Source organism: Pieris napi, chromosome 17 (genome assembly GCF_905475465.1).
Source record: "Pieris napi chromosome 17, ilPieNapi1.2, whole genome shotgun sequence".
Classification (NCBI taxonomy): domain Eukaryota; kingdom Metazoa; phylum Arthropoda; class Insecta; order Lepidoptera; family Pieridae; genus Pieris; species Pieris napi.
In genome coordinates this window covers 11,428,407-11,451,965 of record NC_062250.1, presented here as the reverse complement: position 1 = coordinate 11,451,965, position 23,559 = coordinate 11,428,407, and the positions used below count along the sequence as shown (strand labels likewise).

General features: G+C 32.4%; 1 protein-coding gene across 1 annotated transcript; it reads right to left on the bottom strand.

Annotated features, from left to right (window-relative positions):
* Nucleotides 1–16,887: 16,887 nt before the first annotated feature.
* LOC125058041 lies at nucleotides 16,888–22,085 on the bottom strand. The gene is made up of 5 exons (XM_047662048.1): nucleotides 21,958–22,085; nucleotides 20,373–20,555; nucleotides 18,783–18,902; nucleotides 18,179–18,325; nucleotides 16,888–17,377 (listed from the first exon to the last, which is right to left on the bottom strand). Exons 1-5 carry the CDS (start codon nucleotides 22,066–22,068, stop codon nucleotides 16,925–16,927), a joined length of 1,014 nt encoding a protein of 337 aa, XP_047518004.1. The 5' UTR covers nucleotides 22,069–22,085; the 3' UTR covers nucleotides 16,888–16,924.
* Between the last annotated feature and the right edge of the window lie 1,474 nt (nucleotides 22,086–23,559).

Below are 23,559 nucleotides of genomic sequence, written 5' to 3'. Positions count from 1 at the left end.
TTCTCCAAAATAATGGAATCCATTGTTAACTGCCAGCTCTTGAGGTATCTAGAGGGCCACCAGCTGATTAGCGATTATCAGTACGGCTTTCGTCGTGGTCGTTCGGCTGGTGACCTTCTTGTATACCTTACACATAGATGGGCAGAGGCAATTGAGTCCAAGGGGGAGGCGCTGGCGGTTAGTTTGGACATAGCGAAAGCCTTCGATCGGGTGTGGCACAGAGCACTGCTCTCGAAGCTTCCAGCCTATGGGCTACCCGAGAAATTATGCGATTGGATCTCTAGCTTTCTGGCTGATCGGAGCATCAAGGTCGTCATCGACGGAGCATGCTCCGACCTTAAACCCGTGAACGCGGGGGTCCCACAAGGCTGTGTTCTATCCCCGACCCTGTTTCTTCTGCATATCAATGATATGTTGCAACTTAGCAACATTCATTGCTATGCGGATGACAGCACTGGGGATACTTTTTACACTGGCCGGGCAGGTATTTCTCGGGCAGTTGTCGATGAGTACCGGAACAAACTTGTGTCTGAAGTCAAAACTCTTCTACGTGGAGTCTCAGACTGGGGCAGACTAAACCTAGTCCAATTTAACCCCAAGAAGACACAAGTTTGCGCGTTTTCCGCTAAAAAAACACCCTTTGTCGCTTCTCCTCTTTTCGAAAACACTCTTCTTAAAGCCACAGCCAGCATTGGAATACTTGGCGTTGACATATCGAACGACGTTCAGTTTCGCGGTCACTTGGAGGGAAAGGCTAAATTAGCCTCCAAAAAGCTTGGTGTGCTCAGCAAGGCGAGACGGTACTTCACTCCGGGCCACCGCATGCAACTATATAAAGCGCAAATTCGGCCCCACATGGAGTACTGCTCTCACCTCTGGGCGGGGGCTCCCCAGTACCAGCTCCTTCCACTTGACCGTATTCAACGCAGAGCGGTTCGAATCGTCGACGACCAATCCCTTTCCGAGCGGCTTGATCCTTTGGCGTTGCGTAGAGATGTGGGGTCTCTCTGCATCTTCTACCGCATTTACCATGGAGAGTGTTCAGAGGAGTTGTTCGGATTAATACCTGCAGCTGAGTTTCGTCATCGGACGTCGAGGCAGAGTACGAAATTCCACCCGTATCACCTCGACGTCCGCCGTTCCACAACTGAGCGTTTTTCAAGGCAGTTTTTGCCGCGCACCACCACTTTGTGGAACCAGCTGCCCATTGAGGTATTTCCGAACCAATTCGACTTAGGGTCCTTCAAGAAAAGAGCGTACCGATTCCTGAAAGGCCGGCAACGCACTCGCGAGCCCTCTGGCATTGAGAGTGTCCATGGGCGGCGGTATCACTTAACATCAGGTGAGCCTCCTGCCCGTTTGCCCCCTGTTTTATAAAAAAAAAAAAAAAAAATTACTCAGGAATAATAGGTATAGCATTTGATTTTTTTGCATATACGGTAAACTTTCGTAAACAACGTATTTAAATAAAGGTTTCGAATCGACTAGATAAGGCGGTAAGAAGTTCGCGAGTGTGTAGTGTAGCAGTGTTTAATAAATACTAACTTGTTTAGGTAACAGATAATACACTGATATTACGAAAATATAAATATGTGTAATTAAAATGGAATCTATATAGAAGATATGAAAAATGAACGAAAAAACCGTAGAGATTTTTAAAAGCAAAAAACTAGACTGTTTGTCTCTGACGGAAAAACATATAACCGTAGTGAGAAAACTCCACAGTAGTACGTCGAAGATTAACAATGGTACACTCTATACGCCACCTAGAAAGCTTACCTATCTATTTTTTATCTATAACTCTCGTGAAGTCGGAACAAATTAAGATTTCTAATTAAGAAATTATGGTCTTGCAATGATTCTAGATTGAGGAATATTCTTCTATATTAGAAAACTCGTTATCAGAATCTGGGTTTCCGTATCTGTGTAAGGGTAATCTTGTAATGGATCTCATTGCCTCTAAATAGCACTGGCCTCTTATCTAAACCAAGCATAGAATAATTAAGACAGTAGGTAATCTAATTCTTATATAACGTTATTTTTATTTATGTAGTAATTTAAAATACAGTATATATAGGTCGTTGTGGTGATTTGTATAAAGGTCTGTCAAGTAATAGTTTATATAACCTTAATCCATCAATTTAAAACAATATTCTGAAATTTTTAACATCATGGGATTCTAAGAATTTGAAGAGAACTGTGGAATCGACTTTCGGTGGAGGTATTCCTTGGAAGACACTACCTCTAATTCGCCCCCCCCTACCCTATAGTTTTAAAGTTTTTTTAAATGAATATTTATGGTTGAGACTTCATATATGTTATGAAAAATCGTTACATAACTTACCAATCTTTGACATCCATTTATTTTAGTAGTTTATCAAACATATGTGTCATGTGTATTATATTACTTACGTACATTTTTATCGTCTCCTTTTAAACTCATTGCAATTTTAAAATCCCAACCAAAATATTACTTTTGTTCTGAGTTACTTATATTTTCAAACACAGACCTTTTTGAATACCTACTGATTTCTGTATTCTATATCCAAGGCTCTGTGTGTGACAGCTTATTTACCTTTAGCCTTTGGAGTCTCTTCAGGTCCAGCTGGGGCTATTTAATATAGGAATGGCTTTGAATAACATTTGAAATATACTTCTTGGTACTTTATATAACGTTCCTGAACCTAACGTGGAACACATGACAAATTGTGTGAGTTTTTACCATGCTTTAATTATTATTGTGAGCGTGGCCTAGCACTGTGAGTGTCCATGGGCGGTTGTATGACTTAACATCAGGCGAGCCTACTGCCCGTTTGCCTCCTATGGGAACGTTCAAGTATTACGTAACTAATTTCTGGGCGCTCCTTTTGTAAAACGTTACGATGCGGGGCGGGGATTTTAATATAGTCTAGTCGACAAGTTCAAAATGGAACAAAATAGAGATACTACTCCTAAAATTATGTGCGATAGCTCATTGGATCCGGAATGACGTCTAGAAAAATGTGCTAAAAGCGTGTATTAGCACATAAAAAATTGCAAAAGTTATAGACCATTAAAGATGAAAAAATAATGGCATTTAGTTTTTTGCCAATATTTAATAAACTATTAATATTTAAGAAATTTCAAATAAAGATTCTGAAAGAGGAGGAAATTTCTAATAAAAAACTCCTGACTCTCAGAACTCTATCTCCATTATTTATAATGTTAATTTAACGCTGAAAATAGGTCTGCGGTTGACATTTTTAGGATTCGCGCGTGGCGTCAAAAGCGACTACGGCACATTAATTAATTTATTTAAGGTATTGAATATTTTTTTTTAAATTTGAAAAAAGAGCTATCGCACATAATTTTAAGAGTAGTATCTCTATTTTGTTCCATTTTCAACTTGTCGACTAGACTAATACGCGTTATTGTTAATATTATGTTTGCCTTTCCAGTACTTTACACCACATAATGGTAACTTTTAGGAATAAAGAGTCACTAGGGTGGTCACAAGTTGACGTGACGTAATACTTCAACGCTCTTTATTACATAAAAAGATGTGATGCTATTTCAAGGATATCGTAGTTTGTTACTACACGATGTTACTGTTACATAGTAAGATTAATGTAACTAATGAGTGTGTTTTCATAGTAAATCATGGCATCGATTATTCATATGGATTGCGATTAATTACTCAGCGCAATATATGGCACTTAGCTTAAATGATGATGCATAAATCGCGCGGCTTTATGTTAAAGTGCTTGCTACTGTTTCACGAACCAAATATGGTTAAGACCTTTAAATAAAAATAAAATCTTTGCATGTTTTTGAAGGGACTTTGATAAAAGTATAAAAAGCGATAATTTCGGGACATCCGGTCTATAGAGATGTACGGATTAATTTAAATCAACCCTTGCCTGTAAAAGTCAAAAATCATTTATTCATATAGGAAACACAATGTTCACGTCTTCTGAACGTCAAATAGAAATTTACATTAAATGCTTCTAATTTTACATTTACTGCCAGTTCTCTAATCAAGGGCGTAGAACGGAAGAGAAGAACTGGCAACTCGCTGCCACTCTTTTTAATCGCCATGTTTTTTGTTTTACACAACGTTTGTAAGGAGCTGCAACCTATATATAGATAGATATTGTAGGGAGCTTGTAGTTTATTGTTTATCAGAATGCCAAATCGTAAAATGACTGCTTCAGGACTGATTTGAGCGCGTCCGCCGCTATGAAAACCGCTGTGTGAGTTCGAAAAGTGAGTTACAGAATCGCAAGGCAGCTCTGTTGTTGGTTCCACGTAGGTGGGAAGGGGCTAGTGTGTCTGAACAGGTTGCATTCCATACCCGGCCCATCTTCCATGGAATCAAAATCATTATGACTATTTCTGACATTATATTATTAAAATGTTAATGTTCTTATTATACGACATTATAAAATATAATATGACATTTGCATGCCTATTTTTATATGGCGGATTGTGCGGATCATATATTACATTTAGATCGTTTAATATTTGTAATTAAACGATCTAAATGTACTACTTTATTTGCAAATAAACGATTTATTTATTTAATAGCAAGCATGTCCATATGTGTGATAGGGCAGAAAAGAAGTGACAAAATATAAAATACAGCGTTAAGAAATATAACTAAGGTAACAGATGTTACAACAACAATAAATAAACTAAAGTGGAAATGGGTGGGGCACATGGCAAGAGAAACAGAAAAGTGGAGCAAAAAAGTACTAAACTGGTGCCCAATGTACGAAAAAGAGGGAGACAACTCAGAAGGTGGATAGACCAAGTTAAATAAAGAGCAGGTACATGGCAGAGAGTGGCACAGTGCAGAGAGGAATGGCGGGATTTGGAGGAGGCCTTTGCCAAAAAAGAGCACACAGATACACTAGAAGAGGATTTAAATGAAAATTTGATTAAATGTTAATGTATCTGAATAAAGGCTATTATTATTATGTCAATATATTGTCTCTGACATTATAAATTTTTATAGCCGTGAGAATAAAGGTTCACCTTTGCACTGCCTTCGAATAGATTTCATTATGCAAGCCTTCGATGCTAGGAAACCAATTGTTGTTTATCGCATCTGTAATCCAGTAACAATAGAATATTACAAACAATTTAACATTTGCAAACTAGACACCGCAGCTTATCTTATAATATGCTAGACATATATGTGTCTGAATACGAGACGGCCAATTAAAAATACCTATATTTATGCTTAGATATAAGGCCTTGCATAATTTGTCTAAAACTTCAAAACGTCATAACTATCTTGTTGGAGTTCTTGGCATAACGGCATCTTTTTTCTAGTATTTTTGCCTGTCCATGAACGTATACACTGCATAGTGGTTTAATAGCATTTAAATGTGGTGAGTAATAATACAAAACAGCAGTTCTGGAGATGTTCCGATACCCACAGCATTGTCAAGAGCTGAGACAAAGGTCTGGGGTCACGATTGTGTTTTGTGGGATGCGATACTGTCGTCACGATAGACGATTTGAATAAGGTTGTTAGCACACAAGCGAATAAATTTACCTCGGACGATATTACGTTTTTCAGGGTAAATATAAAAAAGTAAGACTACTTGTTTTTAAATATATTTACAGAAAATATAATATTTATACAGATACACACTAAAAATGAAACAAAGATAAAATAGTATTATTATAACATAATAATGCATAGTTGTAAGATTGAGTGTTGTACAAAAATTGATAATAATAGTGGCAAGTATATACTACAATAGTACAATTAAAATAATAAAATAAAAAGAAGGGCAACTAGCGGCCTTATCGCATGCGAGCGATCTCTTTCTCCCTCTCGAAAAATAAAATAAAATTACATAAGGTAAGCGCACTTCATGCAAAACTACGTCATATAGTCACTTAAGACAAAACTAATGGAAAAACAATGCTATTAAAACATATAGGTAACATTCCGCTTTAAGATTTCTATTAGCCGGATTTAGGGGAGGGCAACAGGAGCTATAGCCTCGGGCCCTCCTCCAAAGAGGGGACCCCACAATATAGACGAAAAAAAAATGTTTTAAATTCCGACTAGTAAACAACTTTTCTTTTGATATTATTAATTTTTTTTTGAGATTATTATGTTTGCTAAATACTAAAAGAATCAATTTGATTTCTTAGAACTCGACTGTATTTTTTTTCATTTTATTTGTAAAGAATAAATCCACCACTCCTTTGTTGTCCTTCAAATGCTTCCCTGCCTAGAATACATCTGTCCAACACAAACTCCTAAAACAAACTATAATAAAAACGTACATAAGTCAATTTTGAGTAAATTTCTTTCCCTCTTCACTAATGGAGTTCCAGCCTAATTGATAATCACCAGTTCTATTTCGACATTAATCGTACGCACTGCCAAGAATCTCCTTTCCGCATGTTTCTCCGGATAGATTATTTAGGTAAGAGTTACTACATTGGCTTGTATCTTTCCTTTAATCAATAAAGATACAGGTTCGACAATTAAAAAAAGTACTGTTTTTAAACCGTTCGTGTGTCTTTATAACTACGAGGAAAGGTCACGTTCGGTTGGTATTTGAATACTAAGATTCGGATACGGCGACTTTAAACCACAGCGGTATTTCATCTAAAAATATAGTATGAATATCGGGACATTAATAACATTTATAACTCCTTAATAACTAAAAGCTTTTTAAGTTAAATTAATTGATTGAACTTCGATCGATCAAACACACCTTCCCCAAGCCGGCTGGCCACTGTGGGGGTTGTCGACTTTTCAGCTCAGAAACGAGATGACAGAAATTTCAAAAATATTAACACTCGAAACCCAATCGAAAATAAGATGACTCTCTGAATTGTCTATCATTGAGAACACTGGAAAAAGGGAAAGAGGAGGACAGAGCAAGAACTGAGAAGATGATATAAAGAGAATAGGAGACACAACTTGGACAAGAAGACCTAATATTAGAAAATAATGAAAGCAGCTGTAAGAGGCCTATATGTCGCAGGACACGCACATCTGTAACATATACCACTATGTAACTAAAACTATTTTTATATATATTACACTAGGTGTCATGGGACTAGGTCAATTGGTGTGAATTGTCCAAAAAAAAAAAAAAAGGCTTAATATTAGTAATTGGTTAATCTCATAGAGAGCTTATTTTAAAGCAAAGGTGTTGTTTAATGTAGGTACGTATTTATTTCCATCGTCATTAGAATGCTGCTAAGCGTAAATAAATCATTGTACAAAAAAATTATTAGAGGAGTACCTATCTTTGGACCGGAGGACAAAAAATAAAACCCCTTTAACCGACTTAATCTTCTTTTACAGCAGCCGTGGTCAGCGACAGGTTTTATTATTTTAACAGTTTCAATAACAGAATTATCTAAGTCTAAACTAAATAAAATAATAAATTAATTAAAATAAAATATAGACTAGAATTCAGTTTAGTACGAAAATAATAATAATTTGTATTAAATAATATTAATACGCCCAGAGAATCTTGCTAGGCCTTTTTACACGGCGATTGGAATCTCTTTTTAATTGTTTAATTTCCTAGTATAATTATTATAAAACACCAGTCAACCTAGCATAAAGCATATACATCGACAATTTAATTTTTTTAATAAACTTAACTTCGGCCACCAAACGATTAACAATTTTATTTATATTTCATCGAATTTCTGAGCTTATTTTCTTGTTTTACTATATCGTGATCGTGAACTTTAACAGGAATTCTTCGAATTTAACTAAAGGTTAGACAAATACTTCGAAATTGTAACCTACACTGTTTATAATTTTGGAGAATGAAAAATAATTCGTATTATAAGATTTTAAAACAGCAATCCTGATGGTATTTATCAAAAATATAGGTAACTAGCTGACCCGGCTAACTTCGTTCCGCCTTACAGTCTAATACAGTCAGTATAATATCATTGTTACTTTAGTTAAAGTTATTTTAGGATTTCATTAAGGTAACAACATTAATACAACTTTTTTTGCAAATATAGAAATGTTTTATTGCTTGCCATTGCGAAAGAAGAATGGCAGTTTTACACACCTCTTCTCTCTAGCGCCAATATTGCGATACTCCATGTTAAAGCACCTCAAGATCGGAATATGACGTAAAATGATGCGTAGTTTTGTCAACGGATGGCACCACATGCTGTTTGCATTCGTAAAATTAATTAATTAATTAATTGTTATTCGATAACTTATCCGATATTTTATTACTTATTCTGCTAATCGGAGCGGAGAAGAATCCACCAAAACGGAGATAAATAACATCGGTCCAGTCGATCCTGAGTTATAAGTGTTGTAACAAACACGACTTTCTTTTATATATATAGATTATATATTTATAAAGCTAAATCACCATTTTAGATAGCTAGATTAGTATTGCAAATTCGATAGAAAGATAGTAGTTTTATTTATTTCCTAATACTATACGTTTGTTAAAAACAATTACAATAAAAATATAGCCAAAGATGGAATACATAATATTTATAAAATGATTCAAACATTTACAAAACGGAATAAACAATAATAATTATTCAATACATTTAACTAAGTAATACCCAATTTGGCTGTGTTGTGTGTTGGTGTGAAACTATGGATAATCATACTACTTTTAAGCTTCAACAAGTCAAGACTCGAGCCTTCAATATTGGTCGTTGTATGTCGGGCTGCGCGATACAAAAGTGAGTTTTTTGCATAGTTAGTGTTGATGTGAGGAATAATTGACAAATAATTATTATTGAAGACGAAACCATTAAAATTAATGTGTTTATTAACCGTAAAGTTGTCGATGCCTCGAGCGCCATCTAGCGGCAATATGTTAACGTAAAAACCGCACTCTGATTGCGCGGTATTTTTGAATATATGAAAATTTACTATAAATGTCACAAAAGCAAACTTTATACCAAGAAAGGTAGTTTATTTTTATTTTTGTGAATAACCGAAAAAAATACTTCGGACTTTTTGTAGAGTCGTGTAATCATGTAAAGATTTCCTTAAGATCTTTTCCGTGTCAGTGAATAGTTTCGGACCCTTGAAATTAGCAAAGCAAATACTATGGACAGCTGTCACGCTCCACGCATTGAGGGTACTTTGGGATCTTAATCATATTATATACATGTGTAGCCTTATGATTACTTTTTGTAAGAATTACACTTGCGTTGGACTGCTATTCCAAATAATGATAAGCAGTACTACCGACAAGCAAAAGCTGCTAGTGTAAATAAACAGTGTTGCCAGCAGATACGAATATTCAACGTGAGTTATATACTGACAGGCATTATAGAGAAGTGAGTTCACCATACTGTGACATAATATCGATACCTCCTAAGGGCCAGTTTTTTGATCCGTAGTAAAAAATGGTTTTACCATTTGTTACATTAACTATAGTTAAATGAATAACCATTGGTAAAATCGTAAATGCGTTTTTCAATCCCTTTTTTAACTATAGTTAAAGTTAACAATTTGTCAATTTGTTGCCAGTGCAATGAGCAATGACATCCCAAAAAATGTGGTTCTTTTTTGTGGGGAACATTTATTTTGTATGACAACACTAGACATATTGAGTGAATGAAATCCATTTTTGCCATCTTCATTCGTTATTTGCGCTTTGAAGAGTTTGAAGTGTCAAATTAATCTAAATAACACGATATAAATAAAGTTGTTTTAATAAAATATATAAATAACGATGTCCGCAAACAGCCAACGGTCAAATAAGTAAGTACAAACATATTTTCGGGTTATTTATTCCGGTTTATCTTGTGTTTCGTAATAGAAAGTAATACATTTATGTTTTGTTAAAGGGACCATACTGCTAACTTCGCCAAAAAAGAAACTGCCAAACTGGTGATGCTTCTCAAGGTTTAGTATTGCAAATTGCTAGATTAGTATTGCAAATTCGATAGAAAGATAGTAGTTTTATTTATTTCCTAATACTATACGTTTGTTAAAAACAATTACAATAAAAATATAGCCAAAGATGGAATACATAATATTTATAAAATGATTCAAACATTTACAAAACGGAATAAACAATAATAATTATTCAATACATTTAACTAAGTAATACCCAATTTGGCTGTGTTGTGTGTTGGTGTGAAACTATGGATAATCATACTACTTTTAAGCTTCAACAAGTCAAGACTCGAGCCTTCAATATTGGTCGTTGTATGTCGGGCTGCGCGATACAAAAGTGAGTTTTTTGCATAGTTAGTGTTGATGTGAGGAATAATTGACAAATAATTATTATTGAAGACGAAACCATTAAAATTAATGTGTTTATTAACCGTAAAGTTGTCGATGCCTCGAGCGCCATCTAGCGGCAATATGTTAACGTAAAAACCGCACTCTGATTGCGCGGTATTTTTGAATATATGAAAATTTACTATAAATGTCACAAAAGCAAACTTTATACCAAGAAAGGTAGTTTATTTTTATTTTTGTGAATAACCGAAAAAAATACTTCGGACTTTTTGTAGAGTCGTGTAATCATGTAAAGATTTCCTTAAGATCTTTTCCGTGTCAGTGAATAGTTTCGGACCCTTGAAATTAGCAAAGCAAATACTATGGACAGCTGTCACGCTCCACGCATTGAGGGTACTTTGGGATCTTAATCATATTATATACATGTGTAGCCTTATGATTACTTTTTGTAAGAATTACACTTGCGTTGGACTGCTATTCCAAATAATGATAAGCAGTACTACCGACAAGCAAAAGCTGCTAGTGTAAATAAACAGTGTTGCCAGCAGATACGAATATTCAACGTGAGTTATATACTGACAGGCATTATAGAGAAGTGAGTTCACCATACTGTGACATAATATCGATACCTCCTAAGGGCCAGTTTTTTGATCCGTAGTAAAAAATGGTTTTACCATTTGTTACATTAACTATAGTTAAATGAATAACCATTGGTAAAATCGTAAATGCGTTTTTCAATCCCTTTTTTAACTATAGTTAAAGTTAACAATTTGTCAATTTGTTGCCAGTGCAATGAGCAATGACATCCCAAAAAATGTGGTTCTTTTTTGTGGGGAACATTTATTTTGTATGACAACACTAGACATATTGAGTGAATGAAATCCATTTTTGCCATCTTCATTCGTTATTTGCGCTTTGAAGAGTTTGAAGTGTCAAATTAATCTAAATAACACGATATAAATAAAGTTGTTTTAATACGGTTTACACTTTTTACGATACTTAAATATATAAATAACGATGTCCGCAAACAGCCAACGGTCAAATAAGTAAGTACAAACATATTTTCGGGTTATTTATTCCGGTTTATCTTGTGTTTCGTAATAGAAAGTAATACATTTATGTTTTGTTAAAGGGACCATACTGCTAACTTCGCCAAAAAAGAAACTGCCAAACTGGTGATGCTTCTCAAGGATTACACAGTCGTAACCTGCAAACAACTGATCACTGCAGCAATCTACAAAAAGATGCAGCTTGGAAATCTCTGTGACGTTTTCAACTCAGATGGGTCTAGACACCGAAGTGTTAAATTTAATATACATTTAATGAAGGTGTAGGCACATTTTTATATTTATTCTTGTATAGCTGAGTCCTACAACAAAAGGAAAAAATCTTTTGACCCTTTGGAAACAAGGAAGCGGATTATGATCCACACTGATAAAAAAAATTGAGTTTTTGAAACAAAGACAAATAAGAGAGGGTGATTTGTTCAATTATGCTAAGGAAGAGCATCAAAAACATTTGCTGCACCAATGAGAGGCCCACCAAAAATCCATACTGCATAAAGAGGAGGTGCACCAAAAAGTGATGCAGCAGATGGAAGAAAGGCACAATAAATATATTTAGCAGCAAAAAGAGTTGCATCAAATTGAGGTGAAATGCAAGAAGAAACAATTAGAAAATATTTAATTGCTACTTTAGGGTTTCATGTAAATTTTGTAATGTTTTGTTATAAAAATGGTTTGTATTTAAGTTATAATTAAACAGTTTATTAATCAAGTAAAATGTTTTATTTATAAATTCTTGTACCTACTTTAGGTAGATGCTAACTCACAAATGTAATAAAAGCCCTTAAGAATATCATAGGTCCCTAACTAATGTGTAGCTGTAATTTTTAGTATAAGTACATACTTGTATGAACTTATAATAATTATAAGTTAATATTATTAGTAATATATAAATAATATTAACTATGTATTTTATTGCCTATAATATTAACTTATAATAATTATAAGTTAATATTATAGGCAATAAAACACATAATGAATTAGTAATATACTTAATTATATACTGCTGCGGTTCTGTAGCTAGTAATGAAGCAAAATAGGTTTGTATGAGCTGCTGTCTATATGTACTCTTGTTCTTGTATTTTATTTAATTAGATTAATTATAAGTTAATATTATAGGCAATAAAACACATAATGAATTAGTAATATACTTAATTATATACTGCTGCAGTTCTGTAGTTAGTAATGAAGCAAAATAGGTTGGTATGAGCTGCTGTCTATATATACTCTTGTTCATTGGCAGTTGAAGATCATTCCCAATTTCAGTAACAATCCAGAGCACTGTTCCCTTCGATAGGGGGTAACAGTGACAAAAATCTACATCATCCCAGGTTTCTAATGGCGGATGACATTGCCTAAATATTTTTGGTCACTCATTAACACATTCTCATATAATATTATGGTCTTCTTCATCGTCTCATTAATTAAAGTATCTCAATATGTTTAAATTCATCATTAGATAGTAATAAACGTATTTATCATGGTTTGATTTCTGTGACAAACAGCTGTTACTATATAAATTACCAGCGGCCATCTTTTTAACCCTCCGATACTGAGTAGTTAACTTTTTTGACTAATGGTTAGATATTTTACCATTGGATGCTCTTACCACGGATCAAAAAACGCATTTTGCTGATATTTGACTAATAGTAACGATTTTTTACCAATAGTTGAGTTAACTACGGATCAAAAAACCGGCCCTAAGTATAGTGAGTCAACTGACATTTTAGTAATTTTATAGGAGAGCCATTTTAAGGCAAATTGTTTATATTTTAATGAAATCAAACTAATTCGGAATAAATTAAATGTTTTTTTAATAAAGATTGAAAGCTCTTCCTTTGGTATAACATGATTTTGCTGAATTTTGTTTTTAAATGATATTTTATGTACATGACTCAGTATAGACGGGCGGGACTCAATAGTAAAATGGTTTAACTACCAGTTATATTCATGTACGTTGTACATGAAAATCCATGGCTTACTCGAGAATATAACGAAATATGATAATCATTTTATTAATATCATACTACTTTTGGTTATTTTCGATTTTTTTTGTCCCACTTAATAATAAAATGTTGAAATTACATCACTTGACTCATTATACTAGGAAAGTACTTACCTATGTTAGTAGTTAAAACATCAACGTATACTGGACTAATATAATTAATCGAGGCTTTTTAATTACTCATTTTAGGTATTTCGAATACCTCACGAAATTAATAAAGCTTAGGAAGAAGTAGTCTAATTAACAAAACAACACAATATTCAAAAGAATCACAATGTATTTTTCGTTTATACTAAGTAGGACCCTTTTTTGTAGTATGTAGTATCATTAAAGTTTCTTGAAAAGTAACAAACATCAGTAAAAATAATAGAAACTAAAAATGGTAACTTACATTAAACAATATTAATAAATATAATAGATATGAATAATATAAATATCTAAAAATCTAGGAAATTCTAACGCTCAAAAAATTGCTATAAGGTTAAACAAAATAAATAAAAATATTAAAGGTTGAACGAATCAAAAATCAGTCTGAATCACTATCTTCTGCTCCATTAGAGTTATTTAGATAGATAGATAGATCCATCATTAGTAGTTGTCCAGTTGTTTATAAGTTTTGACTTTGATTTGTAGTCCTTTATTAAATCCTGAGACACTTCAATAACTGTGTATGTATCTAAAAGCTGTATATTATTGATCAGGCATATAAAGCTTTTTATCTTTGTCTGTCTTTCAATTAAAGCGTGCATACTGTCGCCTTCACTTTGTGAATGACCCACTATTAGAAAGCGATGGCTAATAGCTATACTACACTTTAAACTACCTAGCATATACATTAAGAAATAAATCCTATTTCTATTTTGGCCTCCACATTTGTCTGACTAAAACCGGTAATCATTGACACCTTCACCACCCGTATCTTCTATAAACTTAAAATGATAGCTGGAAATTTCAATTGCTCTTTGCTGTCTGTTGATACCATCAAAAGCAATCACCTTGGCGAGATCCCAGAATGAATATCGTGAAATTATACAAATAATGTTTCCGTTTATAATAAAAAGTACTCACGCTCCCGTGAGGTACATACATTAAGACAGATCTTCAAGGTACATACATTGAAGATCAGATGCTGATGTAAGGATTTCATTAGTTTGTAAGGCTGATTTTTTATCTTTTGTTTTCATTTTTCTAGCTTTCTCTTTTTTTTAAATGCTCTTCGTGCTTTTCTTTATCTGTCTGTAGAACTTGCTTGTTATTTTCATAAATGTGACATTGTTCACAAATATCTTTTTTGGGTTTATAAAACCTATATTATATAGATATCTCGATATTGTCTCACAGTAGTCCATAAACCATTCGATTCATGAACAGTTTTGGGAAGGATAAAAAGCCTTCCAGATAATTTTTACTTGATTTTAGGCGAGTGTAATGTGACTCTACAGGAGAAAATGCTTCAACGTGATCTATAACACTGTGAACGTTATCAGATGGATTAATATGTTCATCCAAATACCACGCTGATCTGATTTAATAAATCCATTACCTTTATCAGACTTTTATAAATCTGTATAAGAAAAATCAAAACGAATAGAAAGGGTTCTCAAGAACATAGTTTTGCAAACCGATATTTTTGTGGTCTCAATACTATCTCCTTCACTCCTTTTTTTTATCGAATATATTTTTTCTCTTTTTTTCCAGCCTTTACAGTATATTATCTTGGCAAAAAACCCATTGTCTTCAGTGGTCCAATAATCCAAAACATTCTGTCAAGTTCTCACTGCATTTTTCCGACAAGTTGAGGGGCAAGAAGTTTTCATAATTCTCGTAGCATGTACTCTTCCGTTTCTGCTGACATATTCCAACCCTCTATTAAGCTTATATTTCCTCTCCTTATCCTTACATTTATTATGAAAACTCTTAGCCTTTCTTTATCTTTTTTCGCAATGGAAATGCGCTTTTGGCGTTATTGGACGATGAGTATGTGACATCATTAATGTCAGAAATTAACAGGAGATAAGTCAAAAGAATTATACGGCGATGGTACTGGAGTAATAACAATAATTTTCTATAATGTTATTCTGGATGGGCGAATTACCTGGAGTGTTCTCTATGACTGATGGCGATTGATCTCCTTTTTGAGTTCAGTTATCAGCATTCGATTCCAAGGCGAAGAGCAAAGAATAGAATCTAGGAATAATATGTAAGCATTAGAAGGGATATTCTGCGATACTTCCTTGCTATAATTCTAATCAATATCATCAAGTATTGATAGCTCCTCTTCCATAAAATTTGCATACGTTGGCAATGGAGACTCTAAAACAAAAAACAATTAAAAACACAAGAATTCATATTTTTATATTTAACGTGCCAATATCAAGTTATAAAATTTGTAACACAAAAAAATATATTATACCACAATTAAAACAAATATATCAAAAATTTAATTAGTACATTATTATAGCCAGATAAATCAAGTGTCTTCTTTATAAAGTTTGTTCGTTGTAAACAGGTGTAAATATAGTTGTATCAGTATACGGCGTACTAAGCAACGTGTAACAATTATCAAACAAAAATGGCAAAATCACACTATATGTAACATAAATAAAGTATATCAATGTAACTTACCATATTCATCCCTGTTTTGCATTATATCACCGATTCCTGAGATATTGCTAATTGTATCATTAGTATTATTCACCTTATTTTTGATAAAATTTAAAAAAATTCGCGCCCTCGTCGTCATTTATCGTATACTGAGCCATAATAAACTTGTATCAATGCGTCCCTCCTCACGCCCCGCGAATACTGATAGAATGTTATTTGGATCAGTATACAATGTACGATTTTAACTGAAGTTGAAATTGATTTAGTATACGTGAAATTATCTCGGTAATTATAGGTCTTTTTAAAAAAAAAATAACACTAACATTAAGATCATGGTTTATTATGTACTTTTGTATAAAAAAAACAAAATACCTAAATTTGTTAGATGACTCAGTATACTTAGGAGGTATCGATATATGACTCGTTTTAGCGACAAATGTAGGGAGGATATTAGGAAACTGAATTCGTCAAAGTCACTTTCAATTGGCCCGAACTATCGAGTTTCCATTCACCTTTCATTAAACTAATGGTACACGCTATTGTGCTATGTTATTTTTGGTAGGCGTTATCTTTTTGTTTAGTATATTTGCATTGTAGGGGAGAATAATATGTATGCCCTAATATGGAACAATAAAAAAGAACCTACAGAGGGTAAAGTACAAGATGAGGATAAATAATTAACAAAAAAAAAACACGTAACTATAACTATAATAAAATAAAATAAAATCCAAAGAAAAAAAAAATAATAAATTTTTTTTTTAAGCCAATCAGAAGGTTAAATTAGTCACAATAATTAATAAAATAAATTAAAAAAATGATCAAAAAGAAGCTTTTTAAATAAATTTAAAGACTGGGCTCATTTGATATCATTTGGTAAGGAATTCCATAGTAGAATACTTTGCAAAGTAAAGGAGGAGTGATATAGTTCGGTATTATGAGTACTACTGTAGTGCGTATTAAATGCAATTAGAGCACCTTTATACAAGTAATTAAACACACAATATTATAGACTACATTTTTATTTACAAAGCTTACAATCTATTCCCATATTTCTCTTCCATAATTATCCTCAAAGGAATTGGGAAAATCATTCGCACTCGGTGTCTCGTCAAATGTTTCATAATTAGATAAGTCAAATTTGTCCGCCAAGAATGTGTCAGCTGCATATTTCACTGGCTTATCCGTGGAAAAGAACTGGTCCATTCTAGATGTTGTTGTTGTTGTCGGATGTTCTGTGGTACTTTCTGTCGTTGTTTCCATTTCTGTTGTTGTGTATCTGGACGTGGTAGTCGAGTCAATCATGAAGGGCCGACAGAAGCCGTTCGCAAAATGCCATCCGTGGGGGCAAATGAATATTTGTGGCGTTAGGACACCACGCTTAGATAGACATACGAAGTAATGGTTCGAGCTGGCTTCCAACACGGCAGAATGTCCTACTCTTTGACAGTCGGGAACTGGACGGTGGGTGCATTGTCCATTTGGCAGAAGGATCTGTGAAATACGGAAATAAAAATGTTACGAGACTGCGACCAAGTGAAATATTAAAAATAATATCAGAATTTTAGTGTCACGCGCCGATTAGTGGCTAGGCGCATTAAAGTTTGTGCGTAAAATTCGTTACGTAATACTTGAACGCTCCCTAAGCGCATGAATGTAATTATTGTTACGTATGATACGCAATAATAATAATATTAGCGTCACGAAGATGTGCAGCGTTTTTATCGAAGAAAAGCGAGCGATTGGGTGCGATTGAGAGAGAGTGAGAAAGGGCGAGCGTAGCATCAAGCAAATAGCCATGGAGCGAGAGTAGGGAGCAAGCAAGTGAGAAAGATCGTGAGAGAGAGTGAGATAGAGTGAATGTCGCATCACGCACGGTGCCATGGAGCAAGAGATGGGAGAGAGCTATAGTGAGAAAGATTGAGAGAGAGAGTAAGGGAGATGGAGAAAAATACACGCTATTGGTTGATGTATTCGTTTAGTGTAATTACTAATTAAACTATATTAAAACTTTAGATGGCAATTCTGTCGCATAACGTCTTGTGCAGTAAACGCAGATTTTTAATTTATTCATATTATCTAGCACGTATACAGTGTGTAAACAGTGTGAATAAAGATATACAAATACACGGAGTGATCAAATACTGGTACATGATAATTTATTGGGGCTTTTACCTTAGTAATAATTAATTTACAAAAAAGTTTCACTTCTGACATACCTATATGTACTTTGTACGCACGCACTTTTAATAAATAAATAAATACCTGTTTACATAATATTGTCATAACAATTACCGAGCATTGAGCAGTCTGTGGATTGTAGCCATAATGCCTCGGGCATAAAGCAACTGTGTGGTCTGCTGGTGCTCCGTCCGGTAGGCCTTTTGGTGGTGAGCACAGATGGAACTTCCTGCAGTCGTACGCATCAGGAAATATTCCAACCTGAAAATTAGTTTTAATATTTTACTTACACAAGAAAACTATAAAAATTCTAGTAAAATTAACATATATAACGTCTGTTATTAGCTAATAAAACTCCATCCACAAAATGTCTGAGCATATTCAAAACGAGTACTGCTATTTCCTTCATATCGGAGGCTGTTTAAAAACCTTTAGTGAAACGTATGTAATTTAATTACCAGAAGCCTGTTTTACAAAACTGATGAAACTTTTTTGGAAGAATCCTATCCTATCCTAGTGCCTCTCTTATTAGAGTGTACAGTTTTGAGGACGATGAGTCTTTCACTTGATCGGTCCATCTGGTTGGTGAACGGCTACATCTTTTTCTTTCTGTGTTACCACGATTTGTCTTCATATGGAAATGAATTCAGTCACCACTCCTATCAAACAGAGCTGTTTTATGTAATATAATTTTACTTAAAAACCATGGAAGGGTTACCTGTTCACAAGTATGGTCATACTTCTGACTGGCTACATCACATTCGGGGACAGCTGTAGTTGAGCATTGACCCAGATGGGCATTGCAGGTCTGGTCGCCAGGACATTGTTGGAGAGGAACCTGTTATTAGTTATATGTAAATAAGCGCTTGTTCTGAATAATAAATATATATAAATTTAATTCTGCGACTGGTACGAGTGTACGGTAAAGGAGAAACCAAAAATAATTTGTGATTGATTTAGGTTATTTAACACAGGAATTGATGCCTCAAAGCTTTTGAGATGTGGTGTTACCGTCGCATCAGCTGAATCGAGAGAGTGACTCATTGTAAGTCTTTCAACGAATCGGGACGACACGAAAGTATATACAGACTGTTAAAATGCGGAAAGTCGCATGTCTCGGACGAGTTCATCATGGACGTGTAAATATTAAATAATAAATAATAAATAATAAATAATAAATAATAAATAATAAATAATAAATAATAAATAATAAATAATAAATAATAAATAATAAATAATAAATAATAAATAATAAATAATAAATAATAAATAATAAATAATAAATAATAAATAATAAATAATAAATAATAAATAATAAATAATAAATAATAAATAATAAATAATAAATAATAAATAATAAATAATAAATAATAAATAATAAATAATAAATAATAAATAATAAATAATAAATAATAAATAATAAATAATAAATAATAAATAATAAATAATAAATAATAAATAATAAATAATAAATAATAAATAATAAATAATAAATAATAAATAATAAATAATAAATAATAAATAATAAATAATAAATAATAAATAATAAATAATAAATAATAAATAATAAATAATAAATAATAAATAATAAATAATAAATAATAAATAATAAATAATAAATAATAAATAATAAATAATAAATAATAAATAATAAATAATAAATAATAAATAAATAATAAATAATAAATAATAAATAATAAATAATAAATAATAAATAATAAATAATAAATAATAAATAATAAATAATAAATAATAAATAATAAATAATAAATAATAAATAATAAATAATAAATAATAAATAATAAATAATAAATAATCAATAATCAATAATAAATAATAAATAATAAATGATAAATAATAAATAATAAATAATCAATAATAAATAATAAATAATAAATAATAATTTGTGACTCCCGGGAGATAACAATTAGTCAGTGGTACATGGTATAAGTTTTTTTTAGAAAAAGTAGGTTTAGTGTTAACTAATCAAACACAAGTCTTTTAAGACATTAAGTATTGTGAAGGCAAACAAAATTCACTTTACACATACATATTTCCATTATTAGGAATTTCGGTGACGTAATTTAAAATATTTATGATTTTTTATTTCCCTTTAAAGAAATTAAAGTATTACATGAGGGACTTTATATGTACAGCTACAGTGATTACTAATCTAAGGCACATTATAAAACATATTTATCATATCTTCCAGTATATAGAAATTTTTATTAATCTAAAGAAAACCCATAGTAGCCATGCATAAACCCAAACTTAATAAATTAAGCTAGTCTCTAAACTAAAGTTTTACCTTCAACCATCCGATTGGCAGAGGTATACATGTCACAGCATGGGTGCAGTTCTGACAAGCCATGCCTGGACCAGTGCATATTCCCTCTACGTCCACCTCTCCATCACCGAGCGACCGTCCAAGTGGAACGCCAGCCATTCTATTGCCGGATATCACACCGCCGAGATCGAAGGAGGTTGTAAGCTGGAATTTCGATTAACAGGTATTAATATCTACATACTCATATATTCGGCGCTGTCGTACTGGAGTTGTTACTGTATATGAGGTCTTGGCCTCACACTACATATACAACTTTAAGAAAACGCTATTACACAATTATAAATGGATGTTAAAAAAGACGGTTAATAAACCTAGGAACTTTTTTCTACACTATACGCACACACACTTTAAAACAGTATACGTGTACAAAAAAAGGGTGCGTATACTTATGTACGCGCGTAAGAAGTTATACTTCTTTGGCATTATTAAAAATAGTTTTTGATTGCATGCAAATAATTAATTAAAATTAAATAATCAAAGACTGGAAAAGGAGTCATTATAGTCAATAAAGTTCAGTTTACATTTGAAAAATTAAATAAATAAATATATATTATTATTCTCTTACATTAAGTGTAACATAAATTCTATTATTATTCGAATGTTGTTTTTAAATTATGTCTAATGCCGTAGCATCTTCCGTGGGCAACTTCATTCTGTTAATTTTGTGTGCGCGCGCATCGTAAAATTTCACTCTCATCAATTTTTCATAACGCGCCTACAGAAGTAAGTAACTTCAAAAATTAGGCTGAAATTACTTTTATAATATGTCATTGTTTAATTTTAAATTAAGGGGTAAATTTGACTGATTCCATTTCTTTCTTCTGAGAGTCTACCTAATAGGAAATTTGAAGGAAAACAAAAATACACTTTTTTGTCATTAGTGAAAAAAAAGAGAACAATGAATAATAGTTAAATAAGCCACACTGCACGTTATAAATCAATTTTCTAACAACTTAGCCAAGGCATGTCGCGTTATCTAAAAAGCTACTATTTTTCGAGCCTTCTTTAAGTCGAATGTACGCAGATGATAACTCTTTAATGGGTCCAAGATTACAAATCAATCAATATTTATACTTCCTTCTTAGCTTCTAAAAGTGACTTAAGGAGACATTGTAACTGAAGTTCAAGATTGTTAAGATAATTACTAAATTTTATCTTACACTACGAACCCATAATCTTATTAATTTGAATTAGAACGGTGATACATATGAAAAAATTTCGCGTTAAAATTTCGAAGTTATTTTGTTTGTTACTTATTACCAAAATGAGTGATATTTTTTATTCTATTTTCCTATTAAGTATGCTATTTTTGTTCGAAAAAAATGACAAATGTAATGAAACATGTAATATTTTGCTTTTTGATTAATTAAAGCCAATATTGCGATAATTACAACGTAAATTAAAGTTAAAACGATCTTAATAAAGATTCGATAATAATTAAAATAATTTTTGTATATAAATATTTAAAGTTGAAAATAATTATATATTAGATTAAAGAAAATAATACCATACCAATTACATTGACATAAAATAAAAATATACTTACAGATCTTGTAAAACAAAAAATACATATTATTAAACTTTTAAACCACATTTTAAATATTGGTTGTTTAAGATTACACATCGACTGAGCAAATAATTTGGAAGACAATGACATTTAACCTCTTATCTATTTGATAATATTTATTGTAGCATCAAAGAAATCGTATTTATACATCAATGAATTCTTGCATAGCATACATTTTGATATTATTTAAATTTACAAAATGTGATTTTGGCTGTTTATTATTATTTTAATTTTTTGTTAATTATTTAACGTTACATACGTGTGCTTACTGCTTAAGGCTTTACATTGTTACGATTCTAGCGCTTCGGTAGTACAAACATAATACAAGCGGCGTAGACAACATGATTGGTGGATTTGTTTAAAGGAACCACACCCACCTCTTTACTTATTTTCTATTCTTAGAGTAACTTAATAATAACATAGAACTAATTATATAAAAATTAAACAAATTACACATAAAGAAAACAAGGAAATATAAAACCTTAACCTATTTAAATAACAAATTATAAATAATGTAATTCTTGTGAATTCACCATCATATTCAGGATGCGCAAGACACGCGTTAATGGCGCTTGTCTGAGTAATAATAAATAATAATAATATATAAATTCTAAAGCTATTCCATATACACGATACAAAACTTCCAGAACGGATAAGAAATCCTTCGTAAACACATAAATCTTGTTCGTTACAAAAAGTGTATATATTTATTTCTACAACCAGGAAATATTTTTATCCATGTATGTACACAATGATATCGACATGTGTCCTTAATATTATCAGTGTTCAAAGATATGCGTTCAAAACAAATTACGTCGTTATAAAGCGACTGAGTTTATCAATTGTACCATTAAAATAATTTAGGCGCATTTTTTGTTGTCGTAGAATATTTGTGTTTCCCTTTCGATGTACGTCCTAGAAAACAACCTGCCCACTAAAGTATTTCTGAACCTATTCGACTTAGGGTCCTTCAAGAAAGGAGCGTACCGATTCTTAAAAGGCCAGCAACGCACTTGCGAGCCTTCTGGCAATATGAGTTTATAAGCGGCGGTATCGCTTAACATTATATGAGCCCGCCCGTTCGTCTCCTGTTACATAAAAAAACATATATTTTTTCTCTTTTCGTAACAGTGTTGCTTAGGCAAATTGCCTCGAATCAGTATTTTAGTTACGAGAGTGCAATAGAATTGCTTTGTATGTGTAAAGGGTAAGTTTTTAAACCCAGTTATATATTCTAGCATACTATTAATAGGAGCCAAATGTTCCTATTGGGAAATTGAAAATCATGCGTGTTAAAATTGTATTTCATTTAAACACATTTTAATTTGTACGTATTTGTTGGACGATTTATAGGACATTGACCTGGAAGTATTTGAAGTTAATTATTCATATAATATTGCATAAAATCCCCGATTCGAGGCAATATATTGTGGATTAAAACCTATTCCTACCCTATGAAATATCGAAATACTGTATAGGCGCCCCTTATGTGTCTAGGCAACAGATTTTTTGTAAATTTTCCACTGACTATATCTTTCTAGGAGCTCAGGTTACTTCGACATCTTGTGGCAGATACAAAAG